Genomic DNA, 27,626 nt, shown 5'->3' with positions numbered 1-27,626 from the left:
ATCCTTATATATGAAGAAATAAAATGATTAGATGGTTTTGTGTTTAATTAAGTTTTAGGTGCGCTATAATCTCCTCCCACCTGCCTGTAAGGTTGCGCGCTGCCGGCGAGTTTTATAGCAACTGTTGCCCAGTGAGGCAGCGCCATAGTCACCGTAGTCCTGGCGACTGTAACCCACCAACAACAACCTCTCTCTCCATCATTACCACCTCCTCCACCATCCTCATCTTCATCAACTAGTCCACAGCTCAGGTTTGCTTAAACTCTTTACTATTTTTAGCCAACGCACAGTTCTGATCTGGCGTCACGTTGTAGTTTGTTTGGTTCTTTTGAAGAAAATATTATCGCTCGGGTTTATGTTTGTCTGCTGATGAATGAAGGCTCGATGAATCGCTGGGGTAGTTTGCTAGCGAGGGTGTTTCTTTGTAACGTGTTAGCCTGCTTGCTAACGTTGCCTGTAATGCCCACTGCTGTGAGAGGTCCTGTTCGCTACCGGGAGCTAGCTACGGCCTCTCACTGCGTTGTGTGAGGCTAAAACTGGCCGAAACGCGTCCAGCTGGACTGGAAATTGTGTTTTCTGCGTAACTTATTTGTTTAAACTTGTCATGCTGAATGGTAGCGTAGGTCTTGGCTAGTCAGTGATGCTAACTGGTCAGCTGGAGCAGGAGCAGGTGTCTGTTGCTAACGCCAGCGATGCCTTCTGACAATGCCTGTTGGTATCTCTGTTTTTTTTTCTTTTTTCTTTTTTCTTTTTTTGGGAGGGGGTAACGTTATGGGGATATTGTAAGTTTGTGTTTCGGGTGGTTCAGCTGTTTGCTCATACAAGATCAGTGCGTCGATTAGCAATGGAAAGTGCTGTGAGCTAGCCTTCCACACACACTTACTGCTATTGACAATAGCTAAGCCATTACTTTCCCTTTTGTCTTAGGGAGCAAGATAGCTTCGCTAGCTCTCCATCTGCCCTCTTTGTGGCATCAGATGGCAATGATAAGCTGACTGATAACCCAAGGCTAAGTTTTACAGTGGGCAGCTTTGAGAAAAGCAACACTTAACGGATTATCCTTTAAACAGCGTGATGTTTTCTTGAATCGTTTTGTTAATCTGTATTATTGATTCAGCAAATGGACCGGTAACAGTTAATACACCCCATCCTCCATTAAGAATAATGCAGAATTACTGATTCCGTGTTAAAGACATATTCATTTTTGTATTTTTATTATTCGTCTTTTTTGTACCCTGAGTATCAAAGAATGGAAGCAGGGTTAAGTGTGTTGTTTTTATTATGGCACTCAACAGAAAGGAGGTTGTTTGGGGGTTTGTTTGTTTGTTTTTTCCAGGCTGCTTTTGAGTTGAGTAAAAGTATTCTGTTTTTGTATTTCATTCACGTTTTGAACATTCCTTAATCTGATTGCAGTTTCTTATAAAAAAAAAAAAAAAGTAGGTTTCTTAACGTTGCATCACAATTACTCTCGAGTCCACCTGTTCACCTGCAACCTCTGATTCCCCTTAGGCAAGAGAGCAGGTGTATGTGTGTGTGTGTGTGTGTGTGTGGGTGTGTGCGCGCACTGAGAAGGGGAAGATGGGCACATCTGCAGCATTGTGGGGACTCTTTACCATCTTCCCTTATTTGTATTCATCCGTCACAGAGAGGGCATCCAGAAACAATAAACTACAACTGTTGGTCATCTTTGGCTTTTTTACTGCGATTGCTTATGTATTTTGTACGAGAAACGCTTGTCTCTCCCATGCAGCTGGACCTCACTGCACCAGAGTAATTCATACCACCTGTAAAATAAAAGCTAAAGCTCAAAATAATGTTAATGTATTAATCTGTTTGCATATACAACCCAAAATAGGTCATCCCTCCCACCACACACACACACACATAAACAGGATGTTGGAGACTGCTAGTTATAAGATCATGTTACCACTTACCTGTAGTCCACTAGGGCAGAAATAGTACCATGCCACCTGCTGCCTGGATCCTGTTGCATTTCCAATCACTTAAAGAGGGGCTGATTAATTCAATTATTCAGTCAGCCATTTTCATCGCTCAGCAGCACATTTGTTTTGTTATTTGCCACAGCTTTTCAATAGTAATGTAAAAAGGGGGACACTTAAAGATTATAAAGGATGCATTTAAATTTATACCATAGTTATCAGCACTTAATTTTCCAGCTATGCTTTTTTGGGTATATCAGTGTTTTAATGTTTAATTCTTGCCTTTTATTTATGCAGGTTTTTCACATCAAAATCAGAATCAGCAGTCCTTACGAGCAACTCCTGCTTTACGATCTTAGAACGCAGCTCCTAAACAAACGTGGTACTTTGCATACCCCCTACCCCCACCCTTTTCAGCTCCCAATTACATCTCACAGGTGCTGTACGAGCGCTGATCGTGGTGCTGTGTTTGTGTGAGTGTGAGAGAGAGAAAGAGAAAGCGAGACTTTGAGTGTGGTGTACTTTTCAAGCTTGTTCACCTGTTCTTATGTCTTGGCTTAGTGCATAAGAACTCCAACTTTGTCATACATAATCATTAGAGAGGCAAATTATAGTTCTTTGTATTTTCTGGTAGCTGTGACTGTGAACCTTCCCTGCTTTACTATTTGTTGCCTGTGGCGTTAGTGGGAGAAACTGAGGAGGGGGAAAAAACTCTGAGCAAAATGTTGCACTCCTTGGTGGCTTTTGTTCCTCTGAGTCTTTGTAGGGCTTGCACTTGCTCAGTGGAGCACAGCATTTAAGTGGGCCACAAGGGAGTGCCTGAATGGTGTGGCAGGAGGTGTATGAATGTGTGTGTGTCTTTGTGGAGGGGGCTGAGGTGAGGCAGCAAGAGTGTGCTGCGGTGCAGGGTCTATTTTCCTACGATTAGGTGGGATCAGTTGTACTTGAGATTTCCACCTGCATTGGGGAATATAAGCCTACGTCCTCTCTCAAAGTAGTTCCTTTCTCAGCATTCATATGCAGATGGTTGACAGATTAAAGGAAAAACCTAAACCCTTGACCCTTGTTATGCTGTGGGGGACATTCTGCTGATGCGGTTTGGGTCCACTTGCCCCCTTAGATGGAAAGGTCACTACAAATCAATACAAAGTTATTCCAAGTGGTCACCTTATCTTATGATGAAACATTTCTATTCTGAAGGGAGTGGTGTTTTCCAATATCAGACTCCCCTTTGCACAAGGGCAAACGAGTTTACCAAATAAATCAGCGGGTATGAAAACAATGTGAATTATTAACTGCAGCTTGCCAAAACCAGATCATTTGAACATCCATCGTAGATTTCTGACAGACAGTGTTAAACAGTCTGTGCCACCATGACCAAAACAGCAAATGAGGGAAGAATGCCAGTCCTAGAGATACAGAGACTTGCAGGAATAAAATCAAGACACGATGAAGCCGTGTGAGGAAATGGTGGCTAAACACCTGTGATAGACACCATCATGGTTTTTCCTATAAACTAAAAGCTGAAGTTTGTGAGGTGTGGCACTTTTATAGGGTTGGTAGCTTTGATTCACCAGCTTTTAAACCAAGTTACTGGTTTGTTGTAGCATGCATGTAAAGGATGCATGTTAATCCTGTTGTTATAATGTCAACGTATTTCATTTTCATTGCACCTGCTACTATTGGCTCTACCCTGTTGTTTTTGTTTGAGGTTAGTCACCCCAACAAGAATCAAGTGATCATTTTTGTCTAAAGAGAGGAGCCAGTGTCAGGTGAAGGGACAGATCGAGCTGTCCCTGCAGAGATTTGAAGCTGTTAGGAGACCCAGCTTAATTAACCAAGAGAGGCTTGTTCATGGAAACTGTGGTGGGAAGGAGGTGGCCTTTCCCTAGAAAGGAAAGGAATGGAGGCGAGCGTAGCCATACTATTATTAACTCACAAACACAGGTTCACCATCAGGTTTCTTCTCCCTATTGTCCTTAATTTCACAAAGTCTGTCTTAGTAGGTATATAAATGCAGTCTTAAATTTAAGATGTAGAATATAGATGTAGAATATAGCTCTTTGATTAGTACTAATGAACCCATCTGGTAAAGACCTATAATGAGGTATTTTGTTCTTGACAGTTTATTTTTTTTAATACTATTTCATGCAAGTCTTAAGTAACATAAACCTGTGAAAGTAGTGCCTGTTAGAGAAACGAGAAGCAGCATCTGTTTGGAGTTTGTTAAATATTAACTTGGTTTATGGCTGTGAACATGGAGACAGGATCATGCGTCACTGAAGCATGAGGCTCTCGGCACACTGAGTACCAGAGGGCAGAAACAGGTGTTTCCGTAGGATTGGTCTAGAGCTGTTTTATTAGCATTGATTTCAGTAAAACATACAAAGCTCTGTGATGGTACCTAAGGTTTCCTACATTTTATGTCCTGGCCTAACCAAATCATGTGGATTGGGTGGTGCGTCAAAAGTATTTGCCTATTAGAACTGGTGTTCATTGATCTTGATAGCACACTAGCATTAGCTGTGTGCAACACTGATAATTACAAATGATATAAACCCCCTCTTTAACTGTGAATAGAGTATTAAGTTTTTTGGTTTTTCGGGGTGGGCAGAGGCATGTTGAACACTAAGGCACATTATCTTTTCTTCAAACAAAAATCTGTACAACGTTTGGTAACTGAAAAGTCAGATGTTAAATTTGAGGAGCGAGCAAAGCAGGTATTCCATTCTTCATGTAGGCTTTTATTAGCTGCTCAAACAGTTTGGGGCCTTATTTGTCATATTTTTGCTTTCGTAATGGTCCAGATGATCGAGTCACCAGGTCCAGACTACAGACAGGCCAGTTTAGCAGATTTGAACTCATAACCATACTGTTATAATGGACAATGTGGTTAGGCAGGAAATAAACCCTTTTCTGTAAAAAGATTCCCCAAATCGCACCATATTTTCCCCTCAAAGTGTTACATATCATTCAGCATTAATGCATATTCCATAGATGTGCATTACACTGCCAGCTGAATGGTCTGTTTCTTTTTTCTTTTTTTTTACTCCAGAGGATGAAGCGTTTGCTGTTTCCAAAAATCATTTTTCTTAGTCAAACCTCAGGACAGTCTTTCCACTTTACCTCAATCTGTCCTCCCATCCAGAAAACACTATGATTATTCAGGGTCTCTTGTTTGTTTGGGTTTTCTTTGTTCTTTTTTTTGTTTTTCTCTTTTTTAAGTACAGCAACAAACTGTGTCCAAGGACATTAATTTCACAAGTTTTCACGAGCCCATGATTTCATTTCCACAACTGAGTTGTGCCTGTGCTTGTACTCCACAAGGCCTTGAAGGTCTTGTCTGTTCAGCCTTATATCACAGATGATGAAACTCCCCTCAGTTTCTTTGTAATTTTACATTGATGAGCTTTAACCTGTACCTATTTGTCCATAAAAGTCTTTTACGCTCAAGGATTCCTCTATGCTGCCGGTGAAGCGACACAGTTCACCAGGTTTTATCTTTACATAACTTATCAAGTCTTTTGTTGCTCTGGTCGTGACTTTTTTAAATGTGTTGCTGGTGCCAAATTGAAAATTTGCACACATTTTTAAGCACAGCTTTTCTTATGTTCAGCACTATATTAGATTAAATACAAAATATTGTCCTGTAATGATTTTAAACTTGTCATAAACTGGTCTGTAAAAAAAAAAAAAAAAAAAAAAAAAAAAAAGCTGCTTTACCGGTTAGACTATCAGGTCTACAATGATTTTGTGTTTTCCCTTTCTTATTTAGGCGCCATGCAGACCCCTGAAGCAGGCGCTGACTCCACCTCCACTGTCCCTCTTCAGACCACTGTGCCTGTCCAGCCTACTGGCTCCACCCAGCAGGTCCCTGTCCAGCAGCAGGTACATCCAGCCTGTCTGGTGCCAGTGCATATGAAATGGATGTTTGTATTACTTAGTTCAATATAGAAGTGTAGTAAACAAGTTGATTAATTAATAACCTTTGCGATTTATCTTTCCAGGCCCAGACTGTTCAACAGGTTCAGCATGTTTACCCAGCACAGGTGCAGTATGTCGAGGAAAACAGTGGCGTCTTCACCAATGGCAACATGTGAGTCACTTAGCCAGACTGCTCATACACCACTCCACAGATATTAACATTAAATCTCTGAAGCCTGTTCTTTCTCCTCCCCGGTCTCTTCACACCATCATTCATGTCGCAAGCACATGATGTTGGTGGGAGTGCATGGTTGTTTTTGTGTTAGATTTCTTTTCTTCGTGGTGTGAAGACCTGTGTTTGATGGTGCTTAGTCACCTGAAATTGACCTGAAGTAGTCTTTTTCTTTTAAATGGTGATGCTTTCCAAGAGTCTCTTGAGTCTAGGGAACAGAGTTGGATGCACACTCAATAACAAGCCCAAGCCGATATATGATGCAAACAAAATGCAGAAGTAGGGCTATGCTGTATTATATCAGCTGCGATAATACATGATATAAAAGTGTCTTATCATGACATCGTTGCTGTAGCAACTACATGTTTTAATGTTCCCTAGTATGTACAACAGTGACACAAGCACAGTCATGTTATTGCGTGAGGCCCATCTCAGCGTCTGATGTCGATTTAGCACCTAAAAAGAGAGCTATTTCAACAACCTCAAACACAATACTTTGCAAAATATGCAAAAAAAAACTTTTCCACTCTAAGTTTAAACAACAAAGATCATTCACCATTTGACGGAAAAATATACTGTCGAGCACAACCGGGCTGTTACAGAGGATGTTAGCAGCTGGTCATGTGCAACCCAAAAGTAAACAAATGACTCAAGAAAGCATCAGTAGCTGCACTCCTTAGTTGCACTACATGGAACAGGAAGAACAAAGTGTGGATGAACATTATTGATTCAGTTTCATGGTAGAAAAGCATGACTTTAAGCGGCTGGTTAAAAAGCTCGACCCAAGGTAGAACATCCCAAATAGAAAATATTTTTCAGTTGTATAATGTGACAATCGGTGTTGGGCTTTTTTTTCGTATTTTACTTCGGATGTCCAGTGAAAATGCTGCTTAGGCTACTTTTGTGCTTACTCGACTTATGCTACGTCACTGTATATCATGCTGGTGGTTGATGTTTCAATAGAGTCACATTTCAAATTAGGTAGTGTGTAGTGCTAACCAGTGCACCACTGTGGCACTTAATTATCTTAAAAGGACAAAATCCACAATAACAGCTATATTTAAATTGTCTGTAAAATAAATTTACCATGTATAAAGGTTTGTAGTTTTTCTGTCCTTACTTTGGGCACACTGGCTGATTGTTGTCATCTCTTCTAAACAGAAGAACCTATTCCTACTCAGAGCCACAGCTATACAGCCAGAACAGTGGAGGGAACTACTTTGACACACAGGGCAGCTCAGCACAGGTGTCCACTGTGGTGACGTCACATGGCATGACCAACAATGGAGGAGGGGGCACTGGAGGAATGAGCATGGGTCTGGCAGGGGGTCAGGTAATCAGCAGCAGTTCTGGGGCTTACCTCATGGACAGTGCTGGACCCCACCCTGCAACCCAGACCGCACGAGCTTCACCAGCTACTGTAAGTCGCATAGCATCGACTGTGTGGGTCCTCAGTCTACCTTTCCCTCTTTGCATTTGTGTGTTTGTTTCTTGATCTGAGTAGTGTTATGTAGTTTGTTGTGATTTGGTAACTTAGAAATTTTGCCTGATAAGATCCAGGCCAGTAATAGTTTGCTTAGAATCTCCCTATTAGCATATGTATCATGTGTACACATATTATACAATATCATACATAGACAATTTTAGTGTGCTACTCTTCCTTCATTGTGTGGTGTGTGCTTTATCTCTGGTCATTATGTGGGGCTGATGTATGAAATGCACTGTGTGGGCTGGGAGTTTGTGGAGTGATATAACTTCTACCGGCAGTGTTCACTATCATCTTTAATGTTATTTGAGCAATATAGGGGTTTGTTTTTATCCCTTATTTTATATGTCTACTATTTCCGATCTTTGAGGAAGAAGACAGGGAAGGGATAAGAGCTAAGAGACAGGTGCAGTAAGGAGGGGAAATTAGGGCATGCTTATGGAAAATCGCAGCCTTTTTATTTTGCTATGATGATCTAAATTCACTGTAAGAAAATATTTTGCGTTTTAGAAAATATCTACTCATAAATCAACATGTGCAGTCAGGTTTCACAGGACTCTATGCAGGTCTGTGAAGACCTACGTGCACCCTTATTGCTTCGCATTGGAATTAAGAGGCTAAGTAGCAGCCAGGTGCTGCTAATTATACGTTATTAATTGATCATCAGCAAGTGTGAGCACCTCTATAAAAGCAGAAGTTTTTGAAGTTTGTTGGTTTGGAGCATTTAGGTGTGGGTTAACACAGTGTCACGATCTTTCCAGCAATTTACCCCAAGACTGTGCAATAATCAGAGAAATTGCAAAAAAGAAGAAGAAGAAAATGACAGGCCTCAGTTAGCATTTTAAATGTTAAAGTTCATTACCACACAATTAGAAAATGATTGAAGAAGTATGGCTTGTTGAGAAGGGTCGCCAGGAGAAGGCCTCTTCTTTAAAAAGAAGAACATGGTGGCTAGTTTTCAGTTTGCAAAGTTGTATCCGAACAAACCAGAAGACTTCTTCATCACTATCTTTTGGATGGACGATACCAGAGTGGAGATGTTTGAGCATATGTCACAGCACCACAGCTAAACACAGCATATCAGCACAATCACCTCATACCAGCACGGTGGTGGAGGGCTGATGATTTGGGCTTGTTTTGCAGCTTGTAGTGATCGAGTTCGCCACGAACTCCTCTGTAGACCAAAATACTCTAGAATCAAGTGTCAGGCCATCTGTCCAACAGCTAAAGCATGCCCAAACTGAGTCATGCAACACAATGATGAGCCCAAGCCCAGCACCAGATCTATAACAGTCAATCAAGGTGTTACAGTGGCCTAGTCAAAGTCCAGCCCTCAATCTAAATGAGATCTGGACTTTCATGCAAGAGAGCTGTGCATAATAAATATCTGCAAACCAGCAGGAACTAAACCAACGCTGTACAGAAGAGTGTGCCAAAATTCTTCCACAACATTGAGAGACACTGATAATCATACTGAAAAGCTGTTGCTGCTAAAACTGTTTGTACAAGGTGTTGAATCACTGGGTCTACTTAGATTTTCACTGGACTTTTATGTACACTTCATCTAAATTATTAGCTTTCAAACAGTCATGTAAGAGTCATATTTCCAGCTACTGCATATCTCACTTTGGAAGTAAGTGTTCTTGCACTACAATGACCTGAGAACCACTAAGAGCCAGGTGTACATAGTATGCAATCACCCTCACTTGAGCTAAGTATTTGGTTTTTACTTTAATATACACTATTGGAATCACGCTGAGACACAGCACATATTTACCAGAAGAGCACTAAAAAGTTTTGAGCTGAGAATGGTTAACTTTATGCCTCGTGTTCATGCCCCCCCTCCCTGTAAAACAAGAGCCAGTCTGGTATTACAGAGTCATTGTCATCTCGAAAGGTTTTCCTGAATGACAGATTGTCCTGCTCTGCTTGGGTTTAGCGGTGCTTGCTTTGGAGTCTTTTCTAGATTACCTTTTTTATTTTCGCTTGTGGCCTATTAATGTGTGTACATCAACTCTTTATTTTTCTTGCTTTTGTTTTCATTTTCCCCTCTTACATTTTGTTGTCCTGTGCTTCGTGGTTTATCAGATTGAAATGGCGATTGAGACTCTCCAAAAATCTGAGGGTTTATCCAGTCAGAGAAGCTCGCTGCTCAACAGCCATGTAAGTTGCTTTTATGAACGCTCGCCCACGTCTAACTTTAACTTTTGCTAAACTCGCTCTCTTGCTGCCTCTCTCCAGTCTCTGTACGTTTAAGTTCAGTGTGGTGCCTGCTATTTTCGTTGCTGGTTTTAATTATTACCGCTTTAAATTTTCTGGCTGCTATAGAAGCTTTTGCAGAGCAGTGATGGAACAGTATTATATTTACTAACTGTTGGTCTAAGGTTTTTGTAAGGACCAACATGGGAGTCTGTTAAGTTAAAAAAGAAGATTAAAAAAATGTAATCAAAAACAATTCTTTCTCGCTCTTGTAGCTCCAGTGGCTGTTGGACAACTACGAGACAGCAGAGGGAGTAAGTCTGCCACGATCCACTCTCTACAATCATTATCTGCGCCATTGCCAGGAGCAGAAATTGGACCCTGTAAATGCAGCTTCTTTTGGCAAACTCATCCGCTCCATCTTCATGGGTCTCCGTACAAGACGCCTCGGGACAAGGTTAGCGCCTTATATGTTTTTCTTAAGTAAAGAAAAGCTGTTACATTAGGGATTTGACATTTTAATCTATTAGAAATATGCCCGCCTCCTCACTGTGAGTCTATCAGTGTGTTTTAACTTTGGGGTTTGTGTTGCAGAGGGAACTCCAAATATCATTACTATGGTATACGTGTGAAACCAGATTCCCCACTCAACAGACTCCAAGAAGACATGCAGTACATGGCACTCAGACAGCAGCCAGTTCAGCAGAAACAGAGGTAGAGCACACACAGCCTGGACTTCAATATTAGCAAGTTGTAGTTTTAATAGGTAGGAAGGTGAGCAATGTGATTTTTGTATTGGGGGTTTTTTTGTTATTGTTTTTTTTTTTTTTAGGTTCAAGCCAGTGCAGAAGTTTGATGGTGGCTCTGGGGAGAATTACTCAGGTGGAGGGCAGCACCATCCTGGTGCTGCAGAGCAGACAGTTATAGCACAGAGCCAGCACCACCAGCAGTTCCTAGGTCAGCGGCTTTACTTTTTACCCGAAAGTCTGTTTAAAAAAAAAAAAGAAAAAGAGAAAAACTGAACTGACATATCCTGGCTATTATGTCTTTTAGATGATTCTATTGTGTTCATTTCCAACAGATGCGTCGCGGGCACTCCCCGACTTTGTAGAGCTGGACCTTGGACAGAGCAATACAGAGAACATCAGCCCAGATGATGTGAAAGCTCTCCAGTCCCTTTACAGAGAGCACTGTGAGGTTAGACAAAGTGCTTTTTATATTCAATGCAGCGTCTCACACACACATGGCACACTGGGCACTTAAGTTGATGTCACAAAGGAAACGGGTCAGGATCCTCTTTCATGCTAAAAGATGTCTGAGTAATCCCTTTCAATGTTATCGCCTCCATTGATGCGTCATCATCAGTGTGTGTGTGTGTGTGTGTGTGTGTGTGTGGTAACTGTGTAACTTTTAACCCGGGCTTAACTTAATATCTGCAGGGCCCACATGTTTTCCACTTATTTTCTAATAAGATTCTTTTTCTCTGTCAAAATAAGGTCAGTTTTTTTTCTTTATCAATCATAACACAATCTTTTTTCTTAATCAGGAACTACTGTAAATTAGCTTTTACTTACATGGTGCTTTTCTACTCACTTTGAGCAGTCAAAGCACTTTCTCACTGCAAGTCTCATTCACCCGATCTCAGACACATTCATACAGTATTTTTTTTTTTCTTTCTTTCGATCTGTGTCTAAGCACTTTTGAATTTTTTTTTTTTTAATATGACATTCACACTTATGGACGTATCTTGCCCAAGGATACTTCGACACGTGGACTAGAGTAGCCAGGGATCGATCCACCGACCTTCAAATGCGTATACCTGCTCTACCATCTGAGCCACGGCCACCCCACAAAAAGCTGCTAATACTAAAAATACTGAAGTACAGTTTTGCTTAATTTAAAGAAGTCTGTGAATTTAAAGTTTTGTTGTTGTTGGGTTTTTTTGGATTGAGAGTGGGGGAACTTTCGAAAAGATCATGTGTGACAGAGATCTGTAAATGCCAGCAGCTGACATTTTGAAACAGAAAGTTCTCAACTCTGATAATGACCAGGAAACTAGGGATCAAATCATCCACAAGTGTTGACCACAGCTCTAAATTTTCGTTTTATCCAAATTAAAAAAGTTAAACAAAAAAATGTCCTTACAAACCCATAGTAGTGTGTAACCTTGTAAATGGTTTGGTATTTTAATGTCCGTGTGAAAGGTTTCTGCTTGTTAATATAAAAGGAATGGAATTTCATTTTAGCCACTAAGTGCAATGAAAAAACTGACAATATAACAGAATTGACTGGCATTAGTTTTTAGAAGTCATTATTTTCAAAGGAACAAAGAAAGCAGTATCATTCATGACTGTTCTCTTTTCATTTCAGGCTATCCTGGATGTGGTTGTCAACCTCCAGTTCAGTCTGATTGAGAAGCTGTGGCAGACATTCTGGCGTTATTCTCCCCCTGACACTGTAGAGGGTGCTACTGTCACAGAAAACAGGTGAGGTCAAGCAAATGATATACATGCAGTATGTGGTGTCTGAAGGAGAAATATTAAAATATTTAATGTCAGAAATTTTTTAAAAAACGGGTTAATCTGGGTTTTTTTTGTTTGTTTGTTTGTTTGTTTTGTTTTGTTTTGTTTTGTTTTGTTTTTTTCATTTTGCAGCAGCATAAGTGAAATTGAAGCACGGCTCCCCAAATCACAGCTATTGGTGCTGTGCAGAAACGAAACTGTACTCAAGTGGATGAGCACCTGTGACCATTTAATGTACCAGGCCCTTGTGGAGATCCTTATTCCTGATGTCCTGAGACCCATTCCCAGTGAGCCACAGTCACACATGACTCATGGTTTATTTGTTTGTTGTGTTAATGTTTATGACAGCTCAATCATTAATGCAGTGTTGTCAGATTTGCCTTTCTGTATCATTTGTCAGGTGCCTTGACTCAAGCCATTCGCAATTTTGCCAAAAGCCTGGAAGGTTGGCTCACTAATGCCATGAATGCCATTCCACAGAGAATGATCCAGACCAAGGTATGTTATTGCAGACATTATTCCCATCTGCAGCTTTTTTGTATTTGGCTGTATGGCTCTCACATCACATACTTAGAAAGCGTGAGTGTGTTCCTCACCCTTAAGTATGCATACATCAAAATCTAGAGACTGAGATCAACAGCAAGGAGATGGGTTGTAAAGTGGCTTGCAGATGTATAGCAATTGTGTGCAGGCTAAATAAGGTGAAGTAGTTCTACCAAAGTGAGATTTGCAGTAGGATGCATTAAAGCTTATCAGGTACATAAATAAAACTTAACCTCCTAAGACCCGAACTCTTCCACGACATGCATTTTTAATTTCTCTTTGATATTTGGGCATATTGGGGCCCAATGAATGTAAAAACAAAGAATTTCCAGATTTTTTTTTTTTTTGCTTTATTTTTGTTTTTAACAAAAATGAGAGCCACAAATGAGGATATTCATTTAAAATTTTGATAGAACAGTAGCAGTATAATGTCCTCGTAAGTGGATATCAGGCCCATGTAGAGCAAAATTGAGTATTTTGGTCAAAATAACCAAAAATGTGATGTCCACATATGTGGACGCCAGGTCCTAGGAGGTTAATTGAATTATGGTGGCTGGCACTGAGCTCAAATGATTTTGTTGGATTGCGGCTGAGCATAACTTCAAGGCCTGGCTGTAATAACACTACGGTTTATTAATAGATAACATGAATACCTAGAGCAGACTAATGTGTTTACGATACGTATGCATGTGTACTTAAAAAAAGATAACATCTGGGCTCTTGTTTCTTTTAACAGATTGCCGCTGTTAGTGCCTTTGCGCAAACATTGCGCAGATATACATCTCTGAACCACCTGGCTCAGGCGGCACGTGCTGTGTTGCAAAACACATCACAGATCAACCAGATGCTCAGCGATCTCAATCGTGTTGACTTTGCCAATGTACAGGTAAGAACTAAAGATCTTAACTACTGTGTCAAAGAATAGACTCTTATTCATTTTTTGTCGATTGTTTCCTGAAAATGTCCAAATAAAACCCCCGTGTGACTGTTGCATAGGAGCAGGCATCGTGGGTGTGCCAGTGTGAGGAAGGAATGGTTCAGCACTTGGAGCAGGACTTCAAGGCCACATTACAGCAGCAAAGCTCTCTGGAGCAATGGGCAGCGTGGCTAGACAATGTGGTCACTCAGGTCCTCAAGCCCTACGAGCACCGGCCCAGCTTCCCCAGGGCGGCTCGACAGTTCCTGCTAAAATGGTCCTTCTACAGGTCTGTGGTAGAGGGTGGGAAATAAGTGTATTCTGAGACACACATGAGAGTGTGCAGCATTGTTTTGAAAAGACAAAAACACTTTGGTGTTTTATATTTCTGAAGCTCGATGGTGATCAGGGACCTGACTCTACGCAGTGCTGCCAGCTTTGGTTCCTTCCACCTGATTCGACTGCTGTATGACGAATACATGTTTTACCTGGTGGAACATCGTGTGGCTCAAGCTACCGGAGAGACACCTATTGGTGTCATGGGGGAGGTAAAGATGTTGCATATCTTGTTTTCTCTTTACTCTCTCTGACTTTTTAAAATTATGTTTCCTAGTTAGTGCCATTGTCATACACTATATTAAATAACAACCTGTGAAATCATAGAAACCACTAAATACAAATTTCTTCATGATGATTGTTTGTCTTTGCAGTTTGACAGTCTCAACACCTTATCCCTTACTAACATTGACAAAGGTATGTAAAATGATAATATTTGCTACAAATAATGTGAGATTTTTTAATGTCATTGAATTGTGATGATTTTTGCATTTTCAGCCGTCTCTAAAGCTTCCTTTTAATGCATGTGTTTGCTGTTTTCTCCTGTCTAGATGAAACAAGTGGGATGGACAGTGACTTAGAAGAGGACACGGAGGAGTCCGGGGAGCCTCTTGCCAAGCGGGAGAAGTCGGAGCACGAGGTAATCCAGGTGATCCAGGTCGGGGCACTAGAAGATGGGTCTCACCCTGTGGTGGGTGTTGTCCAGCCTGGTGTACTCCACTCTTTGCCGCAGCCCCCACAGGACCACACTGAGCACATCCTTACCCCCTCTGTTGGTACTCCGACCATCCGCCACTGCAGCACCACGGGCAACACCTACGCCTCTGTTTGAGGGTCTGGGGGCACAGCCGACCTTGTCCGACCTTTTTACCCTGTTACTCTTCACATATCTTTCTCTTTGTAAGTCTTGATGTTTGTGTCCTTTTTCACACATTGTCTCTGTTTGCACCGGTGTGGATGTGCTCTCCTCTTCCAACCGGGTCAGTGGAGGAGCGATGAAGTGCTGATACACTGGCCACGCTGTTCTGTCCTTGTCTTACTGCTTAGATTCTGGATGTGCTGTCATCCGTTAAGTCTGTGCTCGGCAGCTGATGGAAGGGACCTGAAGGAAAAGGACTAATTCGACCCGTTAAATGTTTCCCGTTTCTGCCTCTGTCTGTGTATGCAGATGGGTTTTATCCCGAAGACAAATTACTACTGATAACTACTGATGTCTCAGAGCTCAAATCCATGTCACTAGTCCCAGTGGAGCAAAGGCATTGATTGACTCAAGACCTTACCTATTGTACATAATAGTTTTGCTATACTTTCAATTAATATTACATAAAAAAGAAATCATGGTGCTATCATTGTGTTTTGGGTTTTTGTTTCGTTTTTTCCTTAATTTTCTAGTTAATCCTCCTAATTTTAGTATGATTTCATGTTGTCACGCATTCCAACTGCTGATACACTTTTGGTTGAACAAAAATGTTTCTGTATGTAGCTAACGAAACTGACAAAGATACAACTTTATGTTTATATATGATTTTTAATTAAGGATCATGGGGCAGTTTTTTCCGTTCCCTTTGAGAATGATTTGGTAGCCATCCACCGATAAACACTTATAGCTTTTAGCCACAGGAAAAATAAGAAAAAAAAACCCTAAAGAGATGTCACTGCTGCTACTCTTGTATATAGGAAATTGAGAAGAAAGGCTGTTTAAAAAGGAAAAAAAGTCTCTAATGCTAGCTTTTCTATGCACTCTGTGCATAACGCTTGCCTTTGTTAATTTTAGATGCTCTGTAATGCTGTTTATGTGACAAGCTGTAATCTTGAAAACAACCCACCCGACACGTTCCCCTGTTTTTGCAATTTCTGTCTTAATGAAATTCCTTAAGTTTGCAGTGGACCAAAAACTAACGCGAGGAAACTGAAGAGTGAGCCAACTGGGGGCGCACAGAAGTTGTTTCCTGTCCAACAGTGCCATGTTGCAGAGCAGAAGGAATGTCAGGGATTTAATGTACCTCGGCTTTATCATAGTGCCTTATCTTTAAATGCAGCTGCCCATGTAGTCCTGACTGTGTGCTGTAGAGAGCCTACAGCCCTTCTGCATTGTCCAAGCCACAGATTTGGCTTTTCTGGTGACTCGTGGCTGGATTTGGGCTGGCTCATCAGTGTTGAGACCAAGGGATGCAGGCGCAGACACGCCTGTTGTTTCCTCCGGCTCAGCTCTACTTAGCCCACTACTTATCTGAATCGTGGTCTGTAGCCTCTCCCCTGCCCTCACTCTGCCCTCTCGAGGCCTATTCTTGCATTATTAGCCTTCGTTTTTGTGTGAAGTGTGCGAATGTGCGTGTTTGTGAACGTGGATGCTTATGTGTGCGCTGCGTTTTTATGTACGCATGTGTGTGTTTATGCCTGTGCGTCCGTGTGCTTGTGTGTATTTGTTGGAACACATCCATCAGTCACCCTACCTCAAACCAGTGGTGCCAGCCCTTTGACGCGTGCAGCACAGTCACCTAACCTTATTGCACACACACCACTGTACTGCACAAATCTCAACGCGATAGAGAAAATCTGCATTGCTTTTCTCTCACCTCTGACACACGTTCCTTTCAATTTTTAGCCCGTGACATGCTTCATTCTTTGTTCCCTGTTTAAAGATCATCTTTGTACAGTGGACCAAAAGTAGATATTTTCTGATATTCAAAGAGATATAGAGATATATATATGTATAGTATATATAATGATGATACACTACATATATTTGTTGTTGGGGTTTTTTTTGTTTTGTTTTTTTTAACGTGGTTGATCTGATTGTTTATATGTGAATGTTTCTTATGGTAGCTCATCTGTAATTAGTTCATAGACTGTGAAATGGGAAAGGCATGGTGACTAACTTCTGATTCCTTAGACTACATCTATACTTGAACTGTTATAGCCTTCTATGTTGTGGAGAATATTGAGATTAATCCTCTAAATAGGAACATTTTGTTACTAAAATAAATCTGTTCTTATTTTTTCATGCTTGTTGAAATGCTCTGTACGATTTCTCTGCAAAAATGTTTATTTATTGATATTTATTGTGATTTTTTTTTGTTTTGTTTTTGTTAAATTGCTTATGCATATGTTAAAATGGGTACTAATGATAACTCTTGATTATTCCGCTGAAAAAAGAGCAGACCTGTACAGAAAGGCTGGATGTTCTTTTCTTTTCTATTTTTTTTTTTTGTCATTTATGTCGACTTAAGGGTAAAAAAAATGCTGTTATCACAGCCCTTCAGCGGCTATCTTTAGATGCTAGCAGTACACTGGTACTTTTTGTTTTTAGTCTTGCTTGTGTGCCTGTGTAGAAAACATGCTTAACATTAGGGAAGTGTGGGAAAGTGCAAATGTCTTTTCAGCTATTGGGTCAGTGGACTCTACTTGATGTTCAGCCTTTTGGGGATGAGGATATCTGAAAAGTAAATTCTGACATTTCCAAACCCAGCTTCCTCACCAATTAAACCTATGCTACATCTGTAACACTTGCCCTGCCAACGTGTAACACTAGCCGTACTTGTCCTGCTGGCTTAAAAAAAAAAGTCACTGATCATATTGTAGAACTAGGCTCACATAAATCCAAGATTTTAACTGTATTGAATAGGAACAGCTTGGAAAGTCTCCAAAAAGAGCCAAGCGAACAGAGCGTCGGACGAGACGCTGCCGCCCTGACTCTCGATATTAAACTGAGTGCAACTTAAGAGAACAGAGAAAGTAATGAAAAATGTCCAATAAATGGAGAATTTATTAATCTCTTATATTGTGGAAGTCCTTATATAAATATGTGTTCACGTAATTGGAAAAAAAATGAAATGCACCATTCCCACAGGCTCCTTTAATGGGGTTGTGTCTATAAAATGTTCAAATGTGTTGTAAATCTGGGTGTACTGTTAGGAATAAAGGTTTTGCAGAATACTTTTCTTCTTTCCTTGGCAATGGCATTTTTACCTTTCTCCAGCTGGATTATGTTTAAAAGGAATCTCAGCTCTCTCATCATTATCGTCACTCAGAGATGAGAAGTTATTTTGTGCATTCTAAGTGAAAATGGATTTACTGGTTTTCCTTTAGGATCAAAAGTGCTCTCTGGTCTTGCACACCCTGCCATGTGCTGCTAGAAGCTTCTTATTTTTCTATCTCTCTCACTAAGTTTAGCTCTTTACCCAGTTTACTTTTGCCACATTGAGAAAGCCAAATCAGCATCCGGCACAATCTCAAAGCCTGCCTCTTTCCCAAAAGCTGGACCAATGTTAATGCAGCCAACACTATTATACTTTATTTCTGAGTGTCTTTGAGATTGATGAAGATTGTTTTTGTAACCGCTGTTTGCAAATTTCCAACCATGACCCTAGCGAAAGCTGAGAATTGCCTCTTCAGCTGAACAATATGGCAGCTTCACTGACCCATAGCGGACTCCAGTGCCTTTAATTTCACCCCGGCCAGAGCAGTGGGCCTTGGTGACTATTGGGTCTCTGGTGGGCTACAGATAGAGGCTACAGAACAGACATTTCCTTGCACAGGTGCTGCCACTAAGAATGCTGAGGAAGCATAAAGACATGTCCTCAGACTGGACTCCTGATTATTTACTGGATTTGACACACACACACACAGAGACGCTCATGTTGCTCATGGTAGATTGCCTGCATTTTATTGTACAGAACTGGTTAATGAACCATGACAAAAACTGTAAGTAAAATGCTCTCTCATTATTTTTTTTTTTCTCATGATCGTGATTTGTTTTGAATATTTTCTGAATGCTGTGACCCGTTTTGAGATTTGTAATTTTCCTTTTTTCTTTTTTTTTTCTTTCTAAGTGCCATTTGACAGTCCGGTGAGTCGTGGCCATCTGTAGCACCCTCTAATGCAAGCACAAGCATTTGGGAGTGGCGTTTAGGGAAGGTTTTTATTTGGCTTCACCCTAGACAAAAGTGTGTATATATCAAAAAAAGAAAAGGTATATTTATTTGTGTCTTAACTATTTCAGTTGTTCTTTTGGTGAACATTTTATCTGATATGTTGGCTTAAAGTGCTTTTGTGATTACTTTCCCCCCCCCTTCTTTTTTTGGATAATGTATAGTATCTGATATAATATATACACACAAACTTCATGTGACTTTCCTTTTGTGTGCTGTTAAGTTTTCTTCATATAATGTATATTTTTCAAAATTGGCAAAGCAAACCGATGTGTGTAGGATGATTTGTATCGTGTATTTTGCATAAAAAAAGCAAAAAAAAAAACAAGGATGATTCGGGGGCTTTTATATTTACGACATTATCATTTAGTGTGTCGTATTGATGATCATAGAAACTATTAAAGACACATGTAGTTTGTTTTTCTGAATATTTCAGATCTCAGCTCAGGCTAGCTTTAGTGTTGTTTTTCTTAAAATTTGTGACTTGTCTTTGCAGTAATAAACGTTTTCTTGTTCAAAGCCGGCGTCCTTTTTAACAAGCTTGATCCACTCACCGAGCGATGCCCATTAAATTTTATTCAACCATATGCATACATATAAACATCAATAGCATTCGAACTCTGTATGTATTCAGATTGTATGACAGAATTGTAAAGAAAAGCATGAAGTTGCATTTCTTGAAAATTGTACACTTTTTTTTTTAAATCATTTTTCAGAACGGGTGGTTCATCACTGTAAAAGTAGCAAAAAGAGTATAAAATACTGCAACAGCTGTAGGTAAACAGAGCTCCAGATAACAAAAATATTGTTTGATCAATAGTGCTGAACAAAACTAGAATGGTTCTGATCATTAAAACCAAGCTTGTACAAGCGACATAATACTGAAATGACTACGGTCCAATAACCTTTTCGCTTTTTTTGGCATCAATATGGCTTACACTTCCTCTCACAGTTCACCCCTCAGTTACTCAGCTAGAATATGTTAATTTAAAAATGGGTAATTGTGAGCCATCTTAAAGAAATACTCCACCTAAAGTGTCTCTAAAGTATTGAAGTCAGCCAAATACACCAGTCACACCTGCTGCGGGTGAGTGTTTGAAAGTAAAAACAGATTTTGGGCAGATAGCATATAAACCGCAAGTAGTTTGCAATGAAAACCCTTCAGCTATGCTAACAGATTATATGATTACCACAAGTAACCACAAATGAGACTATGAAGAAGACAAATTAATTACAAATTAATAAAGTGCTAAAGGACACTAAGCTAGTAAAAGAAATACAGTAACATATCAACACAGGCGTGAGATTTTTATTTTTACCATTTCCTAATTTCAATGAAAGTTTGGCTTTGAAAATTTTCAGTCGAAGCCATTACTTTCTCTGGGTTAGAACAGCCTTGACTGGTTGTGAAAAAAAGGAAGGTTTTATGGCGTTGAAAGAGAAACCGAGTTCATCTAAAATGGGCTTTTCAAAATGCTCTGTTATTACAAAAAGAAATATTCAAAAGGAGAATATAAATCATAGCACATCAAACAAGGACTGCCAGCACTGGAAAAATAAGCAAGATTACAGTTTACGAGAGCATGGGTAATGTATAACATAATTTTACATTAATGGCCTGATCTGTGAGGGGGAAACAACTCCGTGTACATGAAGCCGTATAAGAGAGCCATAAGAGGAGGACTGGACCGGCCGTATACTCCAGCTGAAATCACATTTGGGATGAGCTGGGATCAAACACCTAAATCATTTGAGAGCCAAATATTTCAATAAATAATTTACGCAAGAAAATGGATGAATTGGCTTCGCACAGCATCAACACTAATGCTGCATTAATATTCTCAGTGAAAATATTTTCTTTAATTCTTATCATTGTACCTTGAGTGTTTTTGTAACCTCAGCCTTGAGGTTAGAGAGGCACAGGCCGTGTTCGTTTGATGTTAAGCAGCCTCGCTTAGTAAACAATCAGCTTCCTTTTTCATGGCCGTCCTCTTCCACTGCGCTGCCAGTCCTCCCAGTGTGACTCACATGTTCCTCCAGCTGTTTGGAAGTCACTGAAACTGCAAACCTGGAGTCTCTCAGAATTCTGGAAACTGCTTGCAGCGCTGGATTTTTAAAGAAGTGTGTTTTGGAGTATACTGCTGGCCTTCATGTCCTCCTTCCTACTCCTAGAAACTATTAACCATCCCTGTGTTTGCAGTCCTCCTTTGGCACTCCAGGCTTATAGCTGGAGTTTTTCTCTTAAGAGTAGAGTCTGATTTGTTTTTCTTCTGTTTTTAACTGTTATTTTTCATTTATTTAGTTTTTTAGTTTTTTCCTAATACAGTTCATATGGTTTAACTCAGTCAAGAGGTTGAGGGTCAGCTATGGGCATGGTGTGCAGAACTTCATCCAGTAGTTGCAGGGCTCGGTGTAAATGGATCTCAATCCAACACGGTGTCTCTTTAATGCTTTGCCGTGGGTAGTCCGGCCCCCAGCCCTTCACAAAGCTCATCCGGAGGATGCACAGCCTGCGCAGGTCATCGACCCCAATGCCTGCAGCAGCTGACAGACCTGCAGGGGAAATTACAGGCGGCAATTTTTAGATCGATGTGGCACTACAGGCCAAACCAAAGCAGAGAAACGTGGGGCAACTGAATCTGTGTGTCTGTTTGGAACACACCAAGTAGGTACAGTTACCACACAGAGAGTACTACTAATTTACTCATTCCTCCCACTCACATCAGGTTGCATATTGTACTGCATTTCCACTAAATTTCATTTAGCCTTCTAGCCTTACTGACTACTCAAAGCACTGCAGACTAAAGGTCATCCATTCATACAGTGCTTTACTCTACACCCTTCAAGCACTTTTTCTACCTTTCATCCATGGACAATTTAGCTTAATATGCATGTAGCCAGATGAAGCCCACACAGGCACAGGAAGAACATGCAAGATGCACACAGAAAAGCCTCAGTCTATCCACTGCACCACCGGTCAGCTATAAAGAGGTTTCTTTCATCATCGTCATCATTGACATCATTGACAGTTAAAGATAATAAAGATGAAAAATCTAAAGTATTTTTTAAAAAGTCTCTCAAAACAGTCTGACAAAACCAACAAGTAAAGGAAGGAAAACATTGTTTGTTTTAATGTATAAAAAGAGGAACTGTGCATAACAGGTAATGAATAAATACATTTTACCACCTTTCACTTTCCTCATCTCAAAAGTGCTTTGGTCAGTGTTTCTTGTCTGATACTTAACATTTACCAAACATAAAAAGAGCTTGTCATAAAAACACAAGTAATCATAACAATATACTTGTTCAAGGCTAAGAGTGGCAGTAAGAAGACTCACTGATCGCAGGGGCGATGCCTCCCACGGAGCCTGGACCTGGAATATTCCCAGCAACTGCAGCTGCTTGCGCTGCAGCTGCTGCCTGAGCCGTCGCTGCCTGCTGCTGCATCTGCCTGTGGCACTGACGCAAATCAAACACCTGGCAGGGGATAAGGCAAATGCTAAAAATCTGTCTACAAATATTGAGAGACTCCGTGTATATATGGTCAAAATTCTCTACTAGTACACAGAAAAGGGGACACTTCACATAATCTACTGAGATTATCATTAGTCCAACTCTCATGGTTATGCTAATCGTACCTTAATGTAAGCACTGGGGTAGATCTTGTGAACTGCGTCGCCAGGCGCGCGTCCAGCCTCTCGGTCCAGATAATAGCTCTGCACAAACACTGCGTGATCACTCAGACAGCGCACCCAGACATCTCCTTCACCTTTGCACTCCAGCTGCACGCCTTTGCCGATGTGGAGCCTAACGACATGAAGGACAGGAAGTAAATAGTAACCATATTTGACATGAATTTTTTCACTAAACAATATCATGATATATTTTAGAGTGTGTGACATAGTACCTGGCTCTCTCTATGTTCTCCGTCCTGTGGACATTGCTCAGCTGACCCAAGCAGAAGCGATCTCCTCCTGATGGATCGACATAGCCATCCACAGTCACTATTGGACATGTGGATGGAACTTTAAACGTCTCCCCAACTTGGACATCCATCTCAAAGTATGCAATCGAACACCAGTATTCTGGAGCTGAAACAACCAGCAAGCAACCAGAGCTCAATCAAGTTCACTCATAGCACAATTAGGGATAAAAAAAAATTTTAAAAAGCAAACTGTATTTGATCTTCTTCCAGTGCTTACCAGGGTGGTTGGATATGGGTGGCTGGAATGCAATTTCATTGGTAACAGGCCCTGTAAATCATGTTGAAAATAATTACATGTGTATTTAAACAGAGAGATTTTATTTAGAAATGAGCATTGAACACAAAGCAGCTAAAGCTAGAGCTAAAAATGACCAAAAGAGGCTGACTCATAAACATATAATGCATTAAGGTCACTGCCCAGACATCGATGATGAAGATTATTTTAGTAATTTTCAAATCAACTTTTAAATTTGATAAACTTAACTCCACTCACACATTAGAAGTATTAACACTAATATCTTCAATAACTCATAAATAAACCATCACCTATTTGGCTTCACGTCTCTGTAGAATACTAATGTGTCCCTGCTACAGCAGCCAGTCTTTAACTAAACTACTTAACAGGGTTAATTAGCCTAATAGCACATTTGTCTCCACTGGCTTGAACACAGAAAATTACAAATGAATTTATCAGATCTGACTTGTCCAAGCTGTGCAGAACTTGTGCATGTTTTATATTCACTCACAGTAATGCCCTGTGTGAGGCATGGGCGGATGATGCTGTAGGTGCCCGTTCTGGTGCTGAGGCACCGCTGGGGTGAAGCTGGGGTTTCTGCTCCAGTTCGGGGTAGGATCTGTAAGCATACATTTAAAACAGCTGCATAAATAAATAGCTTAAAACAAAAGACTGAATAAAAGTAACTTTGACTAAATAAGTAATCAAATTAATTCATTTCCTTAAAAAATGCTTATTTAAATCTAACAAATCCCAAGTGTAAAACAGCAACATTTAGATTCACAGTGTTTTTAAAGTAGCTGCATTATTTTAATTCTGCAGAAGGTGCTGACACTGTTTCGTAACTTACTTGAGGGTCCGGCACTAATGGTCGAGAAAGCAGAAGTAGAAGCTGAACTGCTGCCCTCTGATGGGGGAAGTAGAGCAGGGCTGTTGAATGTTTCCTGTGGGCCCGGCCTCGACGGTGGATGCTGGATCGTCGGCAGGTGGTTTTCAGAGCTGGAGTGAGATGGCTGGTTATCGTAGTCATACTCATCCTTTACTAAGAGTGGACCTAGCAGAACAGGACGTGGTTAGAACTGAAGAACATTCACAAAAATCTAATTTGATCAAACAGAAAATGCTCACCCTACCTGAACTTGAGAGGGTCAGTCCTGATAGGTCTGCAAACACATTTAACAGCGAGACATTTTAATCAGCATTACTCTAAGTGTGGCTTAATAATCAGAGTAAAAATTAGGCAAGAAACTTGGATTTTTTTAACTAAATATTATATATAAACATGAGATATGATATCAAAGAAAATTATCACACTGAATAAACCGTAACATTCTTATATAAACCCTTTATTACTACTCTATATCTATTAATAACTCAAAAATTAACATCTACTCACCAATTCCAGGAGACACAACCCTCTCGTAGTGGTATGGGTTGACACAAACATTGTCACACTTCAGGTCAAACGCATACTGGCAATATTTCACATGTTTTAGCTCATTCTTGTGTAGATCAGGCCATCGCCATAATCTGGCATAGACAACGTGGGGAAACCCTTTCCGCCCCGCCACCTAAAGCAAAGAGGTGGATCAAATTGGACAGGTTTTTTTAAAGTTTTTCAATTTACAATCACAGTGTGTAACACCAACAAACACAGAAGTATGAATGTGCTGCTTTACCTGTAGGCGTCCATCCAAAGTCCGCTGTATGGTGACACACTTGCTAGGATGAGCTCCATTTGTAGTAATGGCTGTAATGAGGGAATCCAGCTCATCTTTCTTCTCCTTGAGCTTCTTGACGAGGCTCTCGATAGCTCGCTTAGCGAAGCTTTCGCTCTCTCCTCCCTGACGGTGGCACATGAGGCTGTGCACAATGCTCAAGCAGGCATCATTACTCGTGGGGGTGCTTGTGATTGACATCTTGCTCCTTAGGTTTCAACCTTGGGGAGGCTTTCCAGCTGTGTCCTCTTTGCCTTTACCAGAAGAAATGAGAAGGTAAAGTTACTGTCGAGCCACTGTTGCCCAAATTTAGCAACCTAAAGCAGGAGGAGAAGTGTCTTCAGTGAGAGTTCAGATAATAATCAGGATTTCACACCACAATTCATAAAGTAAAGTAAAGTAATCAACCTGTGAATCACCGCAGGTGGGGAAGAGAACTGACTGACATAACACTCAATGTACTGGCCACAGAAAGAAGAGTTTCTCTGGCAACTTTTCCAAAGAAGACTGCTCAAGGTTGTCTCTGTATCTTTGATTCAATACTTTATGCACATATGAACCGGTGCTGACAACAATGTTGTCATTCTGACGTCTGAGTTGTAAGGCACATAATTAATTTGTAACCATTGCTTTAAAGTTCCCATTCATCCATTGCATTGACAAATACAGTATGTTGTATGGGGGGCAAAATAATTTCAGTTTCTGAAAAATTAATTTGATACTCAGTTAATGTTTTACTTATTATACAGTCTCACAAAAAAAATGTAACTAGCCTTTGTCCTAATAAAGTAATTCCATCTTAAATCAGTGTAAACTTTCTGCTTGACCAATTTGTGAAATTTGAACTTAGATGTTTATATATTTTTCTTCTTTGAAATCTGGGGCCATGCTTGAACATGAATATCTCAAAAAGATACGAGCATGAAATTTTCTTACCATAAAAGACAATCAGAGTCTGCAATTTGGGACCAAGATAAAAGAAAAGTTCACATTTCTAATTTTCTGTTTTCGGTATCTGGCACAAATTACAACCCCTAGTTCCCTATTACGCTAAGAGAGGCTAGTAAAACATTTCAGGCTTTTATCTTTAACAGTTTTTGAGATATTCGTGTTCAAACATGGCCTCAGATTTCAAAGTGGGGAAAAACATGCTGGAAGTTGGTCGACAGATTTTTGAAAAATATATATCTTTGAAAGTATTAGATATATGAAGCTAAAACTTCACACCGACAATTATACCTGTACAAACTAAGGATCATTAAATTTTTTAGGGATGACTGAGCATAAAATGTTATTTAAATGGTGATTTAAGATGAGATCACCATATAGCTAATGGAAGCGGGTAACTTTATAGTTCCTCTATCTCTTACACCCCAGTATATTGCAACCCAGCGTGATCGGAACTACACTGCTCATGATCACGAACAACTGTGTATTCATAATAATGCACGTTGAGCAAATGTACAATTAATGAACAGAATAGGGAGAGCCAGCAATTTCCAATTCATCCTCTGTTAGCATTAGCTAACACTGGGTTACTCGTCAACTAATTCTAATATATAAATCACGACACAAATCAAAGAGAAAATGTTGCGCACTTACAGTGATACCACCGAGCTGTAGCCTTGTTCGTGGCGGCAGGAGATAATATGTGGTTTACTTTATCTACGAAGTGCCAGCGTTAACTAGCTTGCCTTAGCGTTATTTCGGCTAGCTTGCTAGCACACGCTAACCTTCATCAACTTCACGCCTAGCTTGCGATGGTCTTCTGTGATGGACCCAAACCTAAAAGCCTCGTCAAATGTTTCAGTGTAATACTCGCTAAACTCGCACTCCTTTATATGTTCGACTTCTTATACTTTACTGATAATGTGAGGGGGAAATATAAATGCTAACAACAACGCGTTTTACTAGCTAGTTAGCCACGAAAATAAACAAAAAAAAATCTCCACCCACCACGCTCCATCTGCGCATGCCCACGCAGGATGTGACAGGCGTGCCGCTGCGGTGCTGTTTGTTTATTTTACAGTAAAGACAGTGAAAATCGCCGCGCTGCTGTGAGCTTAAAGCTGATATCTGAGAGCGAAAACTAAATTGCTACAGCGAACCGGTTCATTTTTCGAGTATCAAAGTCTCAGTGAGTTCTGGGATATTCAACGTGTACACTGCACCAAATATTAAATTATTTTTAAAAAAGATGTGTTCCTCTACTTGATCAGATACTATTTATGTTATTCATACCATGACTTCCTGTCATAAGGCGACAAAGGTCAAAATTTCATCAAAGGATGGGGCTGATTTACAGATATGGCAAACGAGAAACCGCTCAGTGGCTTTAGTGTTTTGTGTGTGTGGTTGAAAGATGTCATGTGCGGCCTGTGGGTATTTAAAGATGATTCAGAGTACTATGTAACAGTGAGAAGCTGGCTGTTTTTTGTTTGTTTTTGGGGTTTTTTTACCTCAGAGGTCTCGAGCTTAACCATTTATTAAAAGAAAACCTATAAAATAAGCTGTTAATTCTATGTGTCCGTGTTGCTCATCACTTTATCCAGTGTCTGCAACAAGCAGTTTTCTCTCTTTTGCAGATTTCCTTTTTTGAACAGCATGGCTTTGTGCTCAAAGCCACAATTAACTGTCTTTGTTTATTGTACAGTTAGTG

General features: G+C 40.3%; 2 protein-coding genes across 4 annotated transcripts; one reads left to right on the top strand and one right to left on the bottom strand.

Annotated features, from left to right (window-relative positions):
• The first annotated feature begins 88 nt into the window (after positions 1 to 88).
• Positions 89 to 18,449, top strand: rfx3 (regulatory factor X, 3 (influences HLA class II expression)). Its single transcript, XM_005470319.4, has 17 exons — positions 89 to 251; positions 5,716 to 5,828; positions 5,948 to 6,036; positions 7,258 to 7,516; positions 9,671 to 9,745; positions 10,057 to 10,238; positions 10,376 to 10,495; positions 10,614 to 10,738; positions 10,863 to 10,978; positions 12,152 to 12,267; positions 12,436 to 12,590; positions 12,704 to 12,801; positions 13,583 to 13,732; positions 13,843 to 14,051; positions 14,157 to 14,310; positions 14,473 to 14,515; positions 14,650 to 18,449. Exons 2-17 carry the CDS (start codon positions 5,721 to 5,723, stop codon positions 14,928 to 14,930), a joined length of 2,280 nt encoding a protein of 759 aa, XP_005470376.1. The 5' UTR covers positions 89 to 251; positions 5,716 to 5,720; the 3' UTR covers positions 14,931 to 18,449.
• Positions 18,450 to 19,587: 1,138 nt separating this feature from the next.
• smad4a (SMAD family member 4a) lies at positions 19,588 to 27,061 on the bottom strand. 3 transcript variants are annotated; one of them, XM_013276715.3, is made up of 11 exons: positions 26,924 to 27,061; positions 24,929 to 25,221; positions 24,646 to 24,820; positions 24,383 to 24,412; positions 24,100 to 24,303; positions 23,761 to 23,868; positions 23,232 to 23,282; positions 22,937 to 23,120; positions 22,668 to 22,836; positions 22,368 to 22,506; positions 19,588 to 21,582 (listed from the first exon to the last, which is right to left on the bottom strand). In XM_013276715.3, the coding sequence occupies exons 2-11, from the start codon at positions 25,166 to 25,168 to the stop codon at positions 21,371 to 21,373; spliced, it is 1,512 nt and encodes a 503-aa protein (XP_013132169.1). In that variant the 5' UTR covers positions 25,169 to 25,221; positions 26,924 to 27,061; the 3' UTR covers positions 19,588 to 21,370. The 3 variants fall into 3 exon arrangements, with proteins under 3 accessions (XP_013132169.1, XP_025764771.1, XP_003453910.1); XM_025908986.1 differs by lacking the exon at positions 26,924 to 27,061 and adding an exon at positions 26,570 to 26,916 and having other exon boundaries at positions 24,929 to 25,284; XM_003453862.4 differs by lacking the exon at positions 26,924 to 27,061 and adding an exon at positions 26,570 to 26,916.
• Between the last annotated feature and the right edge of the window lie 565 nt (positions 27,062 to 27,626).

Source organism: Oreochromis niloticus, linkage group LG7, assembly GCF_001858045.2.
Source record: "Oreochromis niloticus isolate F11D_XX linkage group LG7, O_niloticus_UMD_NMBU, whole genome shotgun sequence".
In the NCBI taxonomy this organism is placed as follows: Eukaryota; Metazoa; Chordata; class Actinopteri; order Cichliformes; family Cichlidae; genus Oreochromis; species Oreochromis niloticus.
Note: the sequence above shows the minus strand (reverse complement) of the source record. Positions and strands in the feature narration are given on the sequence as shown.